At 40.1% G+C, this 15,814-nt stretch overlaps 1 protein-coding gene across 4 annotated transcripts in view; it reads right to left on the bottom strand.

Moving 5' to 3' along the window:
* Window positions 1-2,567: 2,567 nt before the first annotated feature.
* ppp1r16b (protein phosphatase 1, regulatory subunit 16B) overlaps window positions 2,568-15,814 on the bottom strand; it is a 104,011-nt gene continuing 90,764 nt past the window's right edge. For all 4 annotated transcript variants that reach the window (XM_034198342.1, XM_034198344.1, XM_034198343.1 and 1 more), the window contains 6 exons: window positions 13,314-13,438; window positions 8,757-8,882; window positions 8,595-8,670; window positions 7,555-7,684; window positions 7,059-7,206; window positions 2,568-6,159 (listed from right to left, as the gene is read on the bottom strand). In XM_034198342.1, the coding sequence (XP_034054233.1) occupies window positions 5,713-6,159; window positions 7,059-7,206; window positions 7,555-7,684; window positions 8,595-8,670; window positions 8,757-8,882; window positions 13,314-13,438 (1,052 nt within the window). In that variant the 3' untranslated portion in view covers window positions 2,568-5,712. The remainder of the gene's footprint in view (window positions 6,160-7,058; window positions 7,207-7,554; window positions 7,685-8,594; window positions 8,671-8,756; window positions 8,883-13,313; window positions 13,439-15,814) is intronic.

Raw genomic sequence — 15,814 nt, forward strand, 5'->3', positions numbered from 1 at the left:
ATAACATTTTAACTTCGACCTGATGACGCTGGATGAAAAGTAAGGGCATCACCAGATAAGCAACATAGGCTATAGATCTGTATTGCTTTCATCCAGAAGCTCTTGAGATATCTAGCTTGAGCCGAACAGACTGAGATTGTACTTGCTGCTACTTTAGATAATAAAGAAATATGATTCTGTTATATAATTCAGCATAAATGTTTTAGCTATAACACTGAAACAGTGTTCAATGTCTAAGACTGAGAAACTGAATGCTTAATCCCTCGGTCGATATACTTGTATCAGCAGACAGACACTGGCTCACTACTTGGTCATCTTTAATTCAGGTCAGTGAGAACACTGGAGCCCAGTGAAGTGCAACAGAGCCTGGGAACGAAGAAGAAGTCCTGACTCATTGAGCCATCCCTCCATCCTTTCTTTCTTTTTGTTCAGCTCCTCCATCCATCTCCTAACAAGCTGGCAGGATGGTCAATATCCGTGGCCTCCTCCCTGAGCAGGCCCTCTTTCAGGCCAGCCATCTTTATTTCTTCAGTGCAAACATCTCTTCTTTCCACCCATCTCTCCATCATGGCCGTCAGAGTCTAAGCAACTCCTGGCATCACTTTATTTTCCTACTTCCACTCTCCCCACTGCTCCTCAGTGCCGTCCATCATCCTTCCTCCATTTCTGTGTCCAGCTGAGTGGCCAGTATGCGTCTGTATGCTCTTTCTGGCACTGATCCACTTCACCCTTCGGTGGAGAGGACGGAGCCAGCTGGCCGGGACTCACTGTAGCTCCGGCACAATAGCAAAAGCCAGGCCACGCAGAGGAGGTCGATGCAGCGCGGATCATGTGCTTTCAGCGTCATTGTCTTCCTCTCTGTCTATATGCCTTAGACATACTCTGGGAGCTTCAGATGAAAGAGTGATTCATTTGCTCAAGACACATTGCGGACTGTTACTTTGTTTGACAAATTAGTTAATGTGTTTTGAGCTGACATATTAGTGATGTTTTACCAGCCAATATAATGTCCTGATAAGCTTCTCCATAAAAGACTGACAACTCCATCAGTGCTAAAAGGGTACTCCTTTAAAATCAACACAAATGAAAAGGATGAATAAGCACTTGTGTTAGCCAATGGCTGCTGTTTGCATGTGAGCTGTCAAGGAAGACAGACTAAAAGTGGAGAAAGTACAGAATGTTAAATATCAAAATGGTGGCCCTTTTAGAAACACAGATATTATACATTTCCAAACTCTCTTCTTTACTCTCTGACTGTTACAGTATGTGTCTGAAAAATGACTGCCTGGGTGCAGCCTGTACAAATATTGACCCTGCTGACCCTGCAGCCAGTGAATCAGAGGAAGTTCAGACGCAGAGGAAAAGAGACAACACAGAGCATCATTGAAGGAACAGTTTATGCTGGGCCAAGACCCTGACAGCTGTGAGCTGAAGGACACCGCAGCGCGGCCTGTGTTCAGCTGCAGGAGCAGTGCAGAGGAAGCACACGTCTGGTTCAAATAAATTGTTAGTCACCTTTATGTGCCATGCAAACGTGAGCTGCACACAGTATTAATCTGATTTTAGCAATCCTGTTTCTCAAAACCGCTTTCAAGTAAATAATGGTGATGCTATAAAATTAGATTAATGTCGCAACCAGGCAGAGGTGTAGTTGTGTTCACAATCCAATAAAAAGACTGCATGGTCCTAGCAAGGTGGGCAAAGGAGAGAGTGTTGTTATATTTATGTGGACAGACTTTGAGTCGCGAACACTACATTTTATGATCATTTTTATGATACTATAAAATGGTACCAACCGTTAGCGACACTGCTATCGTTTGTTTTCTTTGCTCCACCTACTGTAGCAGGACCTACCACCGAGGCAGATTTCACTACTTTGCTAATTATTTGTATGTCTCTGGACAGATTTTGTGACCAAACTTGCGTTTCAACCATTTAAGATGCAGTCATGATACCTTACAGGTAAATGAAGACTGAGTACAAATATGGGTGTGGTCTGATTAGGGTAACAACAGTGGGACAGGAAGTGTGGAAGGGGCCATTGATTTCTATATGAATGTCCCGTTTGTTTTCAGGCCTGCAGGGCACATTCTGACTGAACAATTAAGAAACATAACACCTTCACTCCTTCAGAAGAGACCATATAAAATTCTCAAAATATACAATTTATTCAAAATATGTTAATGAAACCATCAATATATTCCAGTAATTACAAAATCAGTAGTATTTTGACTTTATAATCTTATCATTATAGACAACAAGACTTGCAGACAAACACAAACATTGATCTACCATGAGAACACAGGGTATCTTTATAACAGCTGACAGTCCCTTTGTGACTAATACTGACCAGGTCGTAGTTCAAAATGACAATTTAATATGATTTCTATGTTGTTAGCAAGGAAGCAGAACTGACATTTGAGGAATGGATTTCACAGGACGAATAATCATGAACTGGACTAACTTCAGTGAATTTCGGCTGACTCATATCAATATGTCAAAGACATTTCTTAATAAAAAAAATAAGGATCCAAAATACGTGATAGAGGAATCACCCCGACTGTGACTTGATGTGTACTTCCTTTAATTGAGTAAAAAACCTGACCGTCGCAGAATAAATTACCGCAGATGCTGGTCAAAGGAAAAGCAAGAAAGAACATAATGGGAGTGAAACCTTGATGCAGTGGAATGTAAGGATCGATTTGACATTTTCTAGAATACTGAGGGGGGGGGGGGTCTACATAGACTCCCGAATCCCTAGCACTGTTCATCAATGTGGGAAATTGTATTCTCCTAAAAGTTCCTCCACAGTGACAACAATAACATGTAAAAGCAGTTTATGGTAACAACAGATAAGGGGATACTAATACAAACATATTTACAAACGCATCTGTACAAATATTTGACACTGTGCAGTTGATGTGGCAGGGGTAAAGCGTTAGTGGCATTGTGGGTAATCACATGTTAAAAGGGGTTGGACTTAAGGAAAAACACATCTTAGGACAAAGAAAGCCTTGCACCAGGGTTTTTAAGTTCCCATATTTGTTAATTTTCAACTCATGGAAGACTATTTGGCACTCACAAGCAGATTAGATGAGCTGTTTTTAGATGCAAAGAGTACGGAACATTTTGGGAAATATGATTATTTGCTTTTTTGCAGAGACTTAGATTAGGAGATTGACAACACTCAAGTTTCTTAAATAAAAAGCTTAAACCAGTGGCATTGCAAAAAGTCAAAAACCAAAACAACAACTAGTCAACACTCGTGATTTCACAACAGGAAAAGCCATTGAGTAATAAATACACTGTTGCCCATAAAGTTGGAATAATTTAGTTTTCAGAGACATACCTCTTCTTATTCCAATTTATAAACACAATACTATCATGAGGTAAACAATTATTTATTCCAACTTTATGGGCAACAGTATACTATTGAGTGTAAGATTAAGGTGTTTGGTATCATACATACTGGCCTGAGTATGAGTCACAGAGGTGAGCTGAAGTTCTGCCTGTGCGTTTCTTGCTACGAGTAGTCAACATGTCTGCTTTGAAAAGAGTATTGTAATGCTTTATTTATTGTTTGACTAATCTGTAAAAAAAACACAACCAAAACAGGTTGTTGTCCCAGTTCGCTTATGTGCCGCATTAGTCAATTAACCAAAATACCTGGCCAAGAAAATAGTTGAGGGGCAGGTTTTCTTTTGAATAGAGACAGGCTAGCTGTTTCTAAGCTAAGCTAACCAGCTGCTAGCTCCAGTTACATATTTTTGGACATGTTTTAACCCCCTGTCCCAAAAGTCCACACCGAGGTGGGGAAAAGGGTGTTTAGTTACACTGCTCCATTTGATTGGAACAAGCTACAACGTGGACTTATCTTAGGGAGCTGGTCTCTCTAAGTGCTGCTCAGTGACCGAGAAGCACTCTGTCTCTTGATGATTTGTATAATGATGTTCCTGATGTGCCCAGATGTTCTCTGTTTTCTGTTATTGTTTTTAATATGTGTTCTTTCACTGTGCTGCTGCCTATCTTGGCAAGGACTCTCTTGCAGAAGAGATTTTGATTCTCAATGAGACTTTCCTGGTTAAATAAAGGTTAAATAAGACATGACCGTGCTATTGATCTTCTTATCTAACCTTCTGCAAAAAAATAACATTTCCCAAAAGGTCACACTATTCCTTTAATTAGGTGGATTAGCTACTTTTAGTACTTGTTTTTGTATGTTATGTTGAACCCATGATGCATTCAAGGACACCTGACATAATGGTGTGCTACATATCAAATCCATCTTATGAAAAATAAATACTGAGGCAAGCATACAATTCCATGTGTGTTTTCAGAACATACTATACTTACAGTAATTCAATACACAACATTTACAACTTCAGTTAATAAAACAATACAGTGACTGGGAGAAGATAAAGCCACACAATGGCCACCAGAAGACACAACCTAAAACATAAACAAATAACACTGTTATTTGTAGTGACACATTATGAAATCCTTCCTGATAGGATGGCTTGTTTGTGTAATCTGTTCATAAAGCAGACAGTAACACTGGCTTACTTCTATCAGTTTGATTTTCCATGTCAGAAGGTGCTTCGCTGAACGTCCTCCAGCTCATCTCACATCGCATTCATGCTCTCCACACACCATCCAGATAATAATACACTCAACTTTAGGAACCATAATGTTTGTTTTCTCTACACATTACATTAATTTCATAAATAAAGTCATTTACAGCCATTTCAACCATGTTTACTTAAATGATCTGAGCACAAAGTGGGTTAAGCATCAAACGGAGCATGACCTGTCAGTTCAGGTTTGATATGAGAGGACGGTGCGGTGAAGTAGAGTGACAGTAGAAAAGTGCACAACTTAACTCTGACATGTTATCCCTCGCTGCAGGAGTACACTTCCTGAATATGTAATACTGTTTTATGGCATTCCTTCCCTTTACTTATGCAGGCAGCACTTTAACATGACAGATATTTGAAAGAGACTTCACAGATCTCGTTTTGCTACGTTTCACTGTTTGATATGTTGTACAACAACATAATGTACTGCGATACATCTGGACCGTCCTGTGATGGCCTTTTGAACACAAATATGACAAAAAAGGAGAACATTATAGTTTGACTACAATGCAAGTTCTTCTTGAAGATAATGTTTGATGACATGATAACCATCCGTATTCAGGGGGGGAAACATATTCTTCACCTCAGAGGGCAGAACATGCACCGTGTACCTGGGGATCTTCTCTTGTTTTCTGACTTAAAATCTTTGAAACTTCCCGGTGAAAAAACCTGTTTACACTTTGAATCCTAAAAGGTCCACAGGGGACAGCAGGGCCACACTCTTTCTGTCTTTTTGTCTTTTAGAGAGACTCCGTAAGGAATTTTAATCCAAGTGACACCTGGAAGAAAACCAGTAGCACTACTCGGCTCCTTTCGTCCTCTGTGCTACACAACATGCCTGCTTTGGGGAAAATTGTCTCCAATTGTAGCAGGAGTCACATGACGGCAGGGAGGGACAAGGATAGGTCTCTAAACTCTCTGCAGGCTAGCCATTTTCTCTGGGAGACGTTTAAAGGAGGGGAGGAGAAGGATGTTAATAGGATACTCCCTCTCTCCTTCCTTCCTTCCTTCTATAGCCCGTTCCTCACTTTTTTGTGCAAACCCTTCTTGATCTGTCAACAGTCACATGACCAGGTTGCTATGACACACAGCAGCAGGTCCGCACCTTGGGCTGCTCTTCCTCTATTGGCTGTTTCAGTTTGAGGAGGGGCGGGTCCCCGCTGGCCGGCGTGTAGTAAACCGCGTTGCCATTGGAGGAGACCAGCGGCATGCGGGGGTCCTCTGAGTTGTTTTTGGCATCAGTGAAGGAGTCTGTGGAGCCGTTACCTAGGTGACCGTTGAACAAGGGATGACTCAACAGTTTGGCGGCGGCCCTCTGCTTCTTGAGCTCTGACAGAGTCTGAGAGCGCTCTCTGGGGCCGTCCTCCTGAGAGGAGGGTTCAGGAGACGCCGTGTTGCCATTGGAGGGCGGTTGCGGCGGCGTGGACGTCGTCGTGGAGATGAGCCCGTTCTGTTTGCTGCTGTCTTTGAGGATGGTGGGCATCTTGGGCTTGTCCGGCAGCTCCACAGCTACGACTGGCTTCACCTGCAGGACATCAGACAGGTCTCTGTAATCTGAGGTTTCTCTTTTAATTTATTCAAAACGGCCATGCATGGGGTTGACATATCTTTGATTTGGGGAACAGGCTAAAAAAAAAATGATGTTAAGAAGATATATTAACATATAAGATATATATTCTCCCTTCAGTGAAACTTGGTGTATATATAGCTTTCAAACTCTGATCAATCAATCACTTTACTCGCACTTGGATTAGGACTAATGTTTATGTTTTTTGTTTTCTTTGTACTGTTTCTGATTTTATGTAAAGTGTCTTTGAGTATTTGGAAAAGCGCTATATACCAGCAGGTTTTTTCGTAACAAAAGCTTGAAATGTACCATTCTGTCTCAACGTACTTGCATTTCTGATCATCATTTCTCTTAAAGCCCATTGCTCATGAGAGACTGTCAGTGTGCAGATGATAACTAAATCATACACTAGAGATTAGAATTAGAGGAAGACAGATATTTCTTTCCAGTAGAGAAAATGCCCCTGCAATACTCAGAAACTATGTAACTCTGTTGCGTTCTTGTCTTTTGAGTCTTGTATCACTGGAGGATTGTGTTGCAGATGTATTTTCCATTGTGGGTTTCTTCCTGTGTGACAATTTTGAAGGAAACTGACACATTTCTACTGAAATCTGATGTTACACTCCTGATGTGTGGGAGAGATAATATTTCAGTTTTTCTAGATTCACTTTAAATATCTAGGTCATGTCAGGTCAGCAAGTTAGATCCAGGAAGTTAAAACATACCCCATCAGACAACAGAAGTACCAGAAAACACAAGATACATTCTCAAATGCTATGTAACAAATATAACTATGCATAGGTTTATCTCATTCTAAAAACAAAGACACAGGGAAATAGAAAAACAAAACGACTCACTTTAATCACTTGGTTGTTCTCCTGATCCGACTCCTTCTCCTTCTCCTCCTGCCCCTCCCTCCCCCCCCTCCACACGATGGCCTCCGTCTCGTACTCTTTGCGGCACAGGTTGTGTCTATCTGACAGGCTGGCTCGCCGCACCACTTTTCTGTGGAGTAGACAAGAAACATGCCAACTATAAGGAATAATGCACTTTCCAAGCAATTAAAAATCATAAAACAATTAGTCTTATACTGCACTGTCTTGATTTACAGTTGAAGATGAATGGCTGCTCTGCCTATCTCAAAACAGTCTACAGTAAATATCAGAGATAAGAGGGTGCACATTAAAAAGACAAGATTTATAAATAATTAAAATGCTGCACTTTATCTTTTCTTTTGTCTGATTTGCCCTCTCTGCTGATCTTTCCTGTCTCTTTGGGTAAAACAAAAGTAAATAGACAAAGGTAAATACAATTTGCAGTATCAGCGTAACACCAGCAGATGTCAGCACTCACCCTCGGCTGCCTGCGCTGGACGTCCTCCTGCACAGCGACGTCTTGTGTTTGAGCTGTGACTTCATGATAATGTCATGTTTGTGTTTCAGGTCCAGCAGGATGTTCCTGAACTCCTCATCCTCACACAGATCTAAGAATGAGAAAGGACGAAGGGCAGGAAATGTCAACTTAAACTCAAATTTGAAAGTTTGTTGTGCTTTGATATTCTTTTAGAAACAAAAACAAAACCAGGATTATAAAGAACATTAGTTTGAATTTTTACAATTTATTTTACACACTGACTGTTAACATAATTGATTAACATGTCTCCATTTTACAATTGACTGACCACCAAGACTGTCAAAAATGTAAAAAGCTGATATATCAAAGTTACAGTAAAGAGTGAGTTAAGTGTGCGTTACTCTGCTTTATGTTTCTGACAGTGTTCCTAATTTATTTAATCTTTCATTTAATTAAAGTATTGATAAATGTTGCAGCCAATTACATGTTGTGTTATCGTTTTGAAAACTGGATGACGTATCTGTTCAACGGGGTATTTAAGTGACTGATTGATTGGGGTTGTCATGAGTTTTTGGATGATAATAATAAATGGAATTTCAAGCAAGAACTTCGTCATCATTGGAGAGTGCAAACGTCCAACAACAAAATCACAGTTTAGCAATCCCTCAGTGACATTGATTGGCAATAGTCACCACAATAGTATGTTATTTTCAACTTTTATGTTTAGCTATTTCTTCATTTTCCAGTGATGTTTTTTCTATTGCCATACTGTGTATATTGCCGTATGTTCACCCTATAGAGGATTCAGGGATGTATTTGTATGTGTTCCTTTTTTTAATCCATAAATGCTTACAAAAAGTGAAACAGCTGTTTAAACTAGTCACGAAAATAGGCTAAAAATGGTTTAAGATGGCCTCATGAAGATTTCAATCAGCATGTAAACAGAACAAACTGGTGGAATGAGATCATGCCGAGTGAGACATTGGTTTTCTTAACCTCCCACCAGGTGTATTGATAGGAGCGCTGAGGTGTAAATATACCGATGGGGGTCTCCTCCAGGAAGGTCTTGGCGTTGAGGCTGGCTCCGTGAGACACCAGCAGCTCCGCCACATGCATCTGCAACCGCATCAATAAAAGCAGATCACATGACTGCTGCCAGAAACATTTGTGTGTGTGCCTTTCTGTTTCCTGTGTTTCCTTACCTGACCCCAGCACGCTGCAGCATGGAGGGGCTGCCATCCATCCGAGTCTCTGAGGTCCATGCGAGCCCCCCCCTCCAGCAGCAGCTCTGCAGCCTGCACGTATCCACTGGCTGCTACGATGTGGAGCTGAGGACAGAGGAGGAACAAGGAGTAGATTCGTCAGTGAGCATGGTTTACTATACATTCGCTCTGTGCATCAAATCCAGTACGGAGTTCACACTTATAGATGCCAGAGGATAATGTACTTCTACTATTAAAGGTCCCATGTCATGCTTTTCTGGTTAGTACCCGTCCCCTTGTGTGTTATGAAGGTTTTTATGCATGTAAACGGTGTACAGAGTCAAAACCCTCAAAGTACACCCTGTAGCGAGTAAAACTCTAAAACAGAAAATACCTCCCCAAAACGCCTCGTTGGAGATACGTCATTGTCCATTTGATTCTTTAATTCTCTCTGCAGACCCATTCTCACAGCGTTTATCAACCTTTTTCTTACTCAAAATCAAGCCACACTTATTGTTTTGACTTCGGCTGTGACTTTGTGTGTGCTCAAGATGAGTTTGGCTATGTTTCGCTGTGTATCGCTAAACAAGGAAACAACACCTCCACGGAGCTTAGCGCGATTCACAACGTCCCGACCAATCAGAGCACACTGTGCTCACAGGGAGGGTGGGGCTGGAGCTATTGGAGCTACAACGAGCCGTTAAAGGCAGAGAGTGAAATTCAGTGAATACACATAGTTTACAGAGATACTGTATGAGAAACCAATGTGAGTTTGGAAAATTGTACAATATAAATCTATTCTAGTAGACCTCAACAATGGAATTATGATCAGTGGAAATGGCCATGACATGGGATCTTAACACAAAAATGCTGACAAAACCCTACACCTGCAAAGATCTAATGATCCGAGAAAGTGGATGTGTCACTGGGCTCCTTTCATCCCCAATGTTTTGTCCGATTAGGTCGGCAGTATTGTAAAAAGGCTCTGCTGTCATTTCAATCGGACAGGAGGATGCTGGGTTCAGCTATTCTGCCATTTGTAAACTAAAGTGCCGTTAAAGTTTTTAAACCCCCTGCTGGCCTCTGCTCTGCAGGTCAGACACTACCTTGATGAAGAAACGATTATACCAAGAGGTTTATCATCACATCTTTTGTATCAGGATCTTAAATAAAAACCATTAAACCTCTCCGAATCACAGATAGGCCAGTCGGTACAAACTTGTGTTTCCAAATAAACCAAATATGTCAAGCTGAAGGCAAAGCAAGTTTATTTATATAACACCTTTCAACACAAGGCAATTCAAAGTGCTTTATAAAAATGAAAGACATTAAGAGCATTACAAAATAGTGCAGTCAAAACACATTATAAAAGGGCAGAAAATGGCTGACAAGTGACATCTTAACCAGCTAAGCAAAAGGTATTTAATTTGCAGTTTTAGAAAACAGACAATTCACCCATAAATATTCACATTTGAGAAGCTGGAGTCAGTAATCATTTGGATCTTTTTGCTTAAAAAAGGAATACTTGCTTGTTGAAACTGCTAGGGGTGATTCAATGGATATTTTATTTTTCTAGCCTGTCTGACCCGTGTCATTAACAGAAATGGCAATGCCCGCCTTCATCTAATCTGCAATAGAGACGATGCCTGGTGTTTTTTTAATGCAGAGTTATTTGTTTTCAACAGCAATAAGCTTAGACTCCAATCAAACTCAGACTAGACTAGAGTAAGTCATCTTGATCTGAACATTGCTGAGCTTTAGCAACTGGTGAGTTTTACCACACCTTAAATAAAACTCAATGTAACAACTCACTGAAATCAAATGCTACTACAGGAACAGGATTGCAAAAAGCCAAGAAAACCTTTCTTAAAGCATATTTTCTTTACAAACTATAATCATTGTGTGAGTTTTCGTGTCTCCTTCAAAGCAGGAGAAGCACTGCTATGATGGAAAGAAATCCAGCAATATGAATGTGTCTAGGTATCTTTTTTAATCGAATTTGCTCTAACAATTCACAAGGTTTAAAACAAACAGTGAATATTTCTGCAGCAAAACATCCCAAAACATTTGAAAGCAGCATGTGAGGCTGCGTCCAGGCTCCACAGCACAGCAGTGATGTCTCCCTGATCTTTGAGAAGCTGACCTGTTTAAGTGGATGTTTATTTACAACGAGAGACGGACATATCTGAAACGTATCAGGCATGTTACGCTCCATCAGTTCCTACAGGGCTCAGCAGCATTAGATTTTAATGCATTTCAGAAAGTGCCACTTCCTGGAGAGACTGGACATGTGCACGATTGTCCATATTTCTAAACAATATTGGCTCCACCCCCTCTCTAAGATGGAAAGCTTTTCACTCGGCCTTCCAAGTGGAGGAACCAGCAGCTTTCCCGTCAATAGAGACAAAAGTTGGTCGGACATTTTTTTTGCAATGATTTTCTCAAAGCAGTTTCCTCAATATCAACAACAACCTGACTTGTTTAATCCAGTTTTGGTCCAATAACCTTTTTTGGATAATAAAACTATAATTGTTTTTCCACATAAAATGAACTGGCTTTAGGCATTGTTGCAGTTGAAGTGATCTACGGTATTTTACTTTACTCAATCGTTTCCCTTTTCTTCCCACGGCTCCTCGAATGTAATAGACTCCTCGACAATAGTAATAGATTCAAGCACTATAATTGACCCATGTCTATTTATATGTTGTGCAAAAATAACAATTAAAGTCCTTTTATTTTCAAATTGGCCTTGAATTTGATGTTTAAGTAGGTGTCGAAGCCACTTAGTGGTGATTTTTTATTTGTGTTCATTTGTTAAATTGAACTGAGAGAACTTTAAAAAATGAGTGTGATCAACCCGTTTTAACCTCAGGGATAACAATTGTTTGTTCGCATCAAAACAAATAAATAAAATATACTTCAGGGGAAAACTAAAACATTAGCTTCACATACACTTCCTACCAGTTTCAGGTTTCTTCCTTTCCTCTCTGCCACAGATTCAATAAGGCCTGCTCTAGTTCGCTCCATCAAGCAGCTCAATCAGACAATCTGTGGTCAGACTTTAGAGCTTACCAGGGTTATTTTGGGCTACTACCATGTCATGTCCCCTGGCTATTTTCATCCAGTGATCTGTCACGTTGTTTTCCCAGCGTAGATAAATCCCTGATACATAATTAAAACTTAATTTCGCATCATAAGCCCTACTCAGGAAATACTAGCTAATGATTTTTTGTGACCCATTTTCATAGCATTAGTGCACTAAACTCTTCATACAAATTCACTTTAGAAGGTAAACTTCCCCAATAAAAGTCAAACAAATGGCCTATCATCAGAGGAGCATGCGGCTGTGAATCACTGCTCAAACTAAATTGTCTTGTAGCTCTTTTATGATGCATTTGACATAGCTTAAAGGAACTTTATTGCCCTTGCAATGCAACCAGAGTAGCTTTGTGAAACTATAATGTGTTTTTGTTTGAATATGTTTCTCCTCATGTGCACCTCAGCCAGGCTTTTGTTATTGCTCATAATAACACCGACATCTTTACGTTCTTGATATACATTTCATAATTCAAGCTTTTTGCTTATTGATTAGGCTCACGATGGGTTGTGTCTCATTTCAGATAGTCTTAATACTAAGTAAATGTACGACTTGAATCAGTGTATGTATTCAGTGATTTAATGATTTCCATGTGTTCAGGCGTACATATTTATTATTAAAGGTTCATTCTAATGTACCGTTACATCATTTTAGGATTACGACTGCAGGTGTATTCAGTGCTCGTGAACAGATCGTTTTAATACCTGCAGAGCTTTTTAAGTCAGTAAAGGCCTGATTAGCTTTAACGGTTTATCGGTTTTTATGAAGTGTCTTGCCCAGGGACACAACGACATGCTGACTGCAATGGGGTTTGAACCTGTGACCCCCTGATCCGAACACCAACGCTCAACCCACTGCACCACACGCCTCCATTATGGCCCCATTACATCTGTCCAGTGTTCAGAATCTCTACAGCTGCAAGTGAATTGTCAATGATGTCTAACAATTATATTTGCCAAACTACTTTAGGATCATGTCTGTCTGATTGTAAAATTCATACTGAAATATTGGCTGCTCTAATAAATCCTGTTGTCCGTGGCAACACTTAAGTGTCGATGCACACTTACGTCCTGGATCTATGGAAGATCCTGTCTGCTGACAACACAAGCTGCTGCTATAAAATAAACAATCTGTGTTGCTGACTGTAGTGAGTACCTTTATTTTCTTTGAACCTTTTTTAAAACTGATTTAAATATAAGTATTGTACATGGTCCCCTACAAATACATTTGAAAAGATCAATACAAAAAAACACACTTTCTCCTTTATTTTTTTGTATGTAAATGTATTGTATTAGTGTTCTGATGTTGACAGTTTTCCCCAGGTCCTAGAAGAGGACACATTTGCACTCCGCATTAATTTCTCATAGCTGAAAATACTAAAAAAATAACTTTATAAAAACATTAAGTCAGCTGGCTTTAAATCCAGACCTGTAGAGAAAGTTGAAATGACCGGAGCTCACCAGAGTGGCTCCCTGAGAGTCCTGCATGTTGACCTCCTCTCCCTGATTCATCAGCTCCTGCACGTCTCCCAGCATCCTCCTCTCTGTAGCGGCTCGTGTCTCGTTGATCATCTCCTGGGTGATGCCTGTCAATCAAACGCACAAGCAGAACCGCAGCTTAAATCACAAGGCGGAGCGTTTTCCTCCTGACAGCTTTGATACGCAGCGAGTTTATCACTGATCTGAGATAAGCTGGGTATAACGGACAGGGACACAGCACAATGCTTGTATATCAAACTAACTTCAAAAAGTTATACAGAAAAACTCATTTCCTGGATTGACAGGAACATCTTATTTAAATTACACTGGAGGTTTTCTACAAGCAACGGTTCACGAGGTCCCCGATAAAAGCTTCTCAGCAAGTATTAAACAATTGTAAGGTTTTAAAATAAGTTTTACAAAGAAAAGTTTTACTGGAGTGGACTAGGGCTGCACGATTTGAAAAAATACCTAATTGTGATCATTTTGAATGATATTTCTATTACAATATAGGAGGGATGGATCCTTTTTTTGCATCATTATTCTCACCCTCATTGAAGAATATTTCAAAATCATCATGATATTATTTTTTTAGGAGGATTTGCACCAAACAAATATGTTTTGGTAAATTGCTCGAATATAATTTGTAGTCTGGGATATCTCTGCAGCTCACCAATACTACATACAAAATGCTAATTGAAAACGTTAAAAAAATGTTGCTTCATGTGATTTGAATATTGCACTAGCTGCAATCTTATATTTTCGATTAATAAACACTGATTTTTAAAAAAGCATTCTATAATAGCCACACTCTTAATAAAAATATATTAATAATGTTAATTGTTGAAGGAAATAGTTTATTTTCAAATAATTTCTTCATTGTTTTTTAAACTTGGAAACACAGGTCAATTAAAACAGAGCTGCCTACAGTTCAGCTTTTGGATCTCAAATATCTGCCACTTAGAAAAATCAGTCCTCTCTTTTTCCCCTCACAGTAGTTTGCTCTCACGCTGACCATCCTGTGCCGAACAGTGTCGAGGTGTTAGGCCCGGTTGAGGCTCAGGTGATTCTGTCTGTCACAGCTGCTCTAAATTCCTCCTTTACTCCACCGCATCGCTGCCAGGTAGGACTCAGTAGTACTGTGACCGCCTCACTCCTGTGACCGCCTCACTCCTGTGACCGCCTCACTCCTGTGACCGCCTCACTCCTGTGACCGCCTCACTCCTGTGACCGCCTCACTCCTGTGACCGCCTCACTCCTGTGACCGCCTCACTCCTGTGACCGCCTCACTCCTCTTCTCCCCCCACAGCTCAGCAGTAACGTCCCGTACGGCACATTTAAAGAAAGGCCAGATTAACAATAAGGAAAACAGCCAGAACTGTGACTCCTATATTATTGCTAGTGATTGGATATGTGAATTACTTAAACTACAACAAATCAAGAAGTGTGAATGGAAATAAGATCGAGTTCCTTAATTTAAAAAATAAAACAAATATTTAGATTTCCGTTTTAAGTAAAAGTGACAGCAGCAGGAAATAATAGTTACAATATTCACAGGGATTAGAAGCATAACATTTTTGAGGAGTATTGGAGACAATCCCCAGAAACTGTCTGCTTAAACATGAGATAAAAAGTAGACCAGCATCACGTGACTGTGCATATGTTATCGTCAGTATTTCAGCCCTGTGACCTTTTACCTTGACACAGAGGTATAAATTGAACCTTGGCGAGTAAAGCTGAAGGCAAATCTATCCTCTCAGCCTGCATCCCGTCACTTTAAAGTCAGGCTGCTGTTTTAGTGTTATCTACGTGTTGGTTGGGGTTCTGAAAAATGTTGAGGAGGTAAACCGGTACTTCTCTCTTTACACTGAATCACAGCCCGAAAGTGTGTGAAGGCGCAGGAATCAGTACCACAACAATCCCATTTGACGTCTTAAATGAAATGCACCCCTCCAGCTTGTTCTGTTTTCTGTTGTTTCCGCTGGCAATCATCCGCGCCTTTGGTTTCCGAAATGTTTTGATTTAGCTACAGTGATGCCCCACAGCATTACAATGGCCCAAAGGATTTAAACATGTTTATTATAGCATGCAGACTCATTGTCACATAATACAAAATGTAGTTAAACGAGAAAAAAAACTGTCAATGTATCATCACATAAATAAGAAAAAAATATCTGATTTTAAAACGTATTTTTCTAAACTAAAGTGTAGTGTTGTCCTGCAGCAACACATTTAAAAGGCTGGGTTTTTCACAGATGGCGGCATAGTTAGCACACAACTCCCCTCTGTAAGTATTTTAACAAACAGCCAATCCCAAAACAGGAGGTACCTTTAGAGTTATACAATCTCAATTACCTCTACTATCGAAATGTAGGTTTTAATGAGGTATGTTTTGGGGGATTTGTCTAAAAGTCTTATCTCAAAATGTGATGCTGTAGCTCACTTGGAAGAGCTGGTGGCCCGAAATCTAATATGGACTGCAA

The sequence above is a fragment of the Gymnodraco acuticeps genome, unplaced genomic scaffold (assembly GCF_902827175.1).
Source record: "Gymnodraco acuticeps unplaced genomic scaffold, fGymAcu1.1, whole genome shotgun sequence".
NCBI lineage: Eukaryota > Metazoa > Chordata > Actinopteri > Perciformes > Bathydraconidae > Gymnodraco > Gymnodraco acuticeps.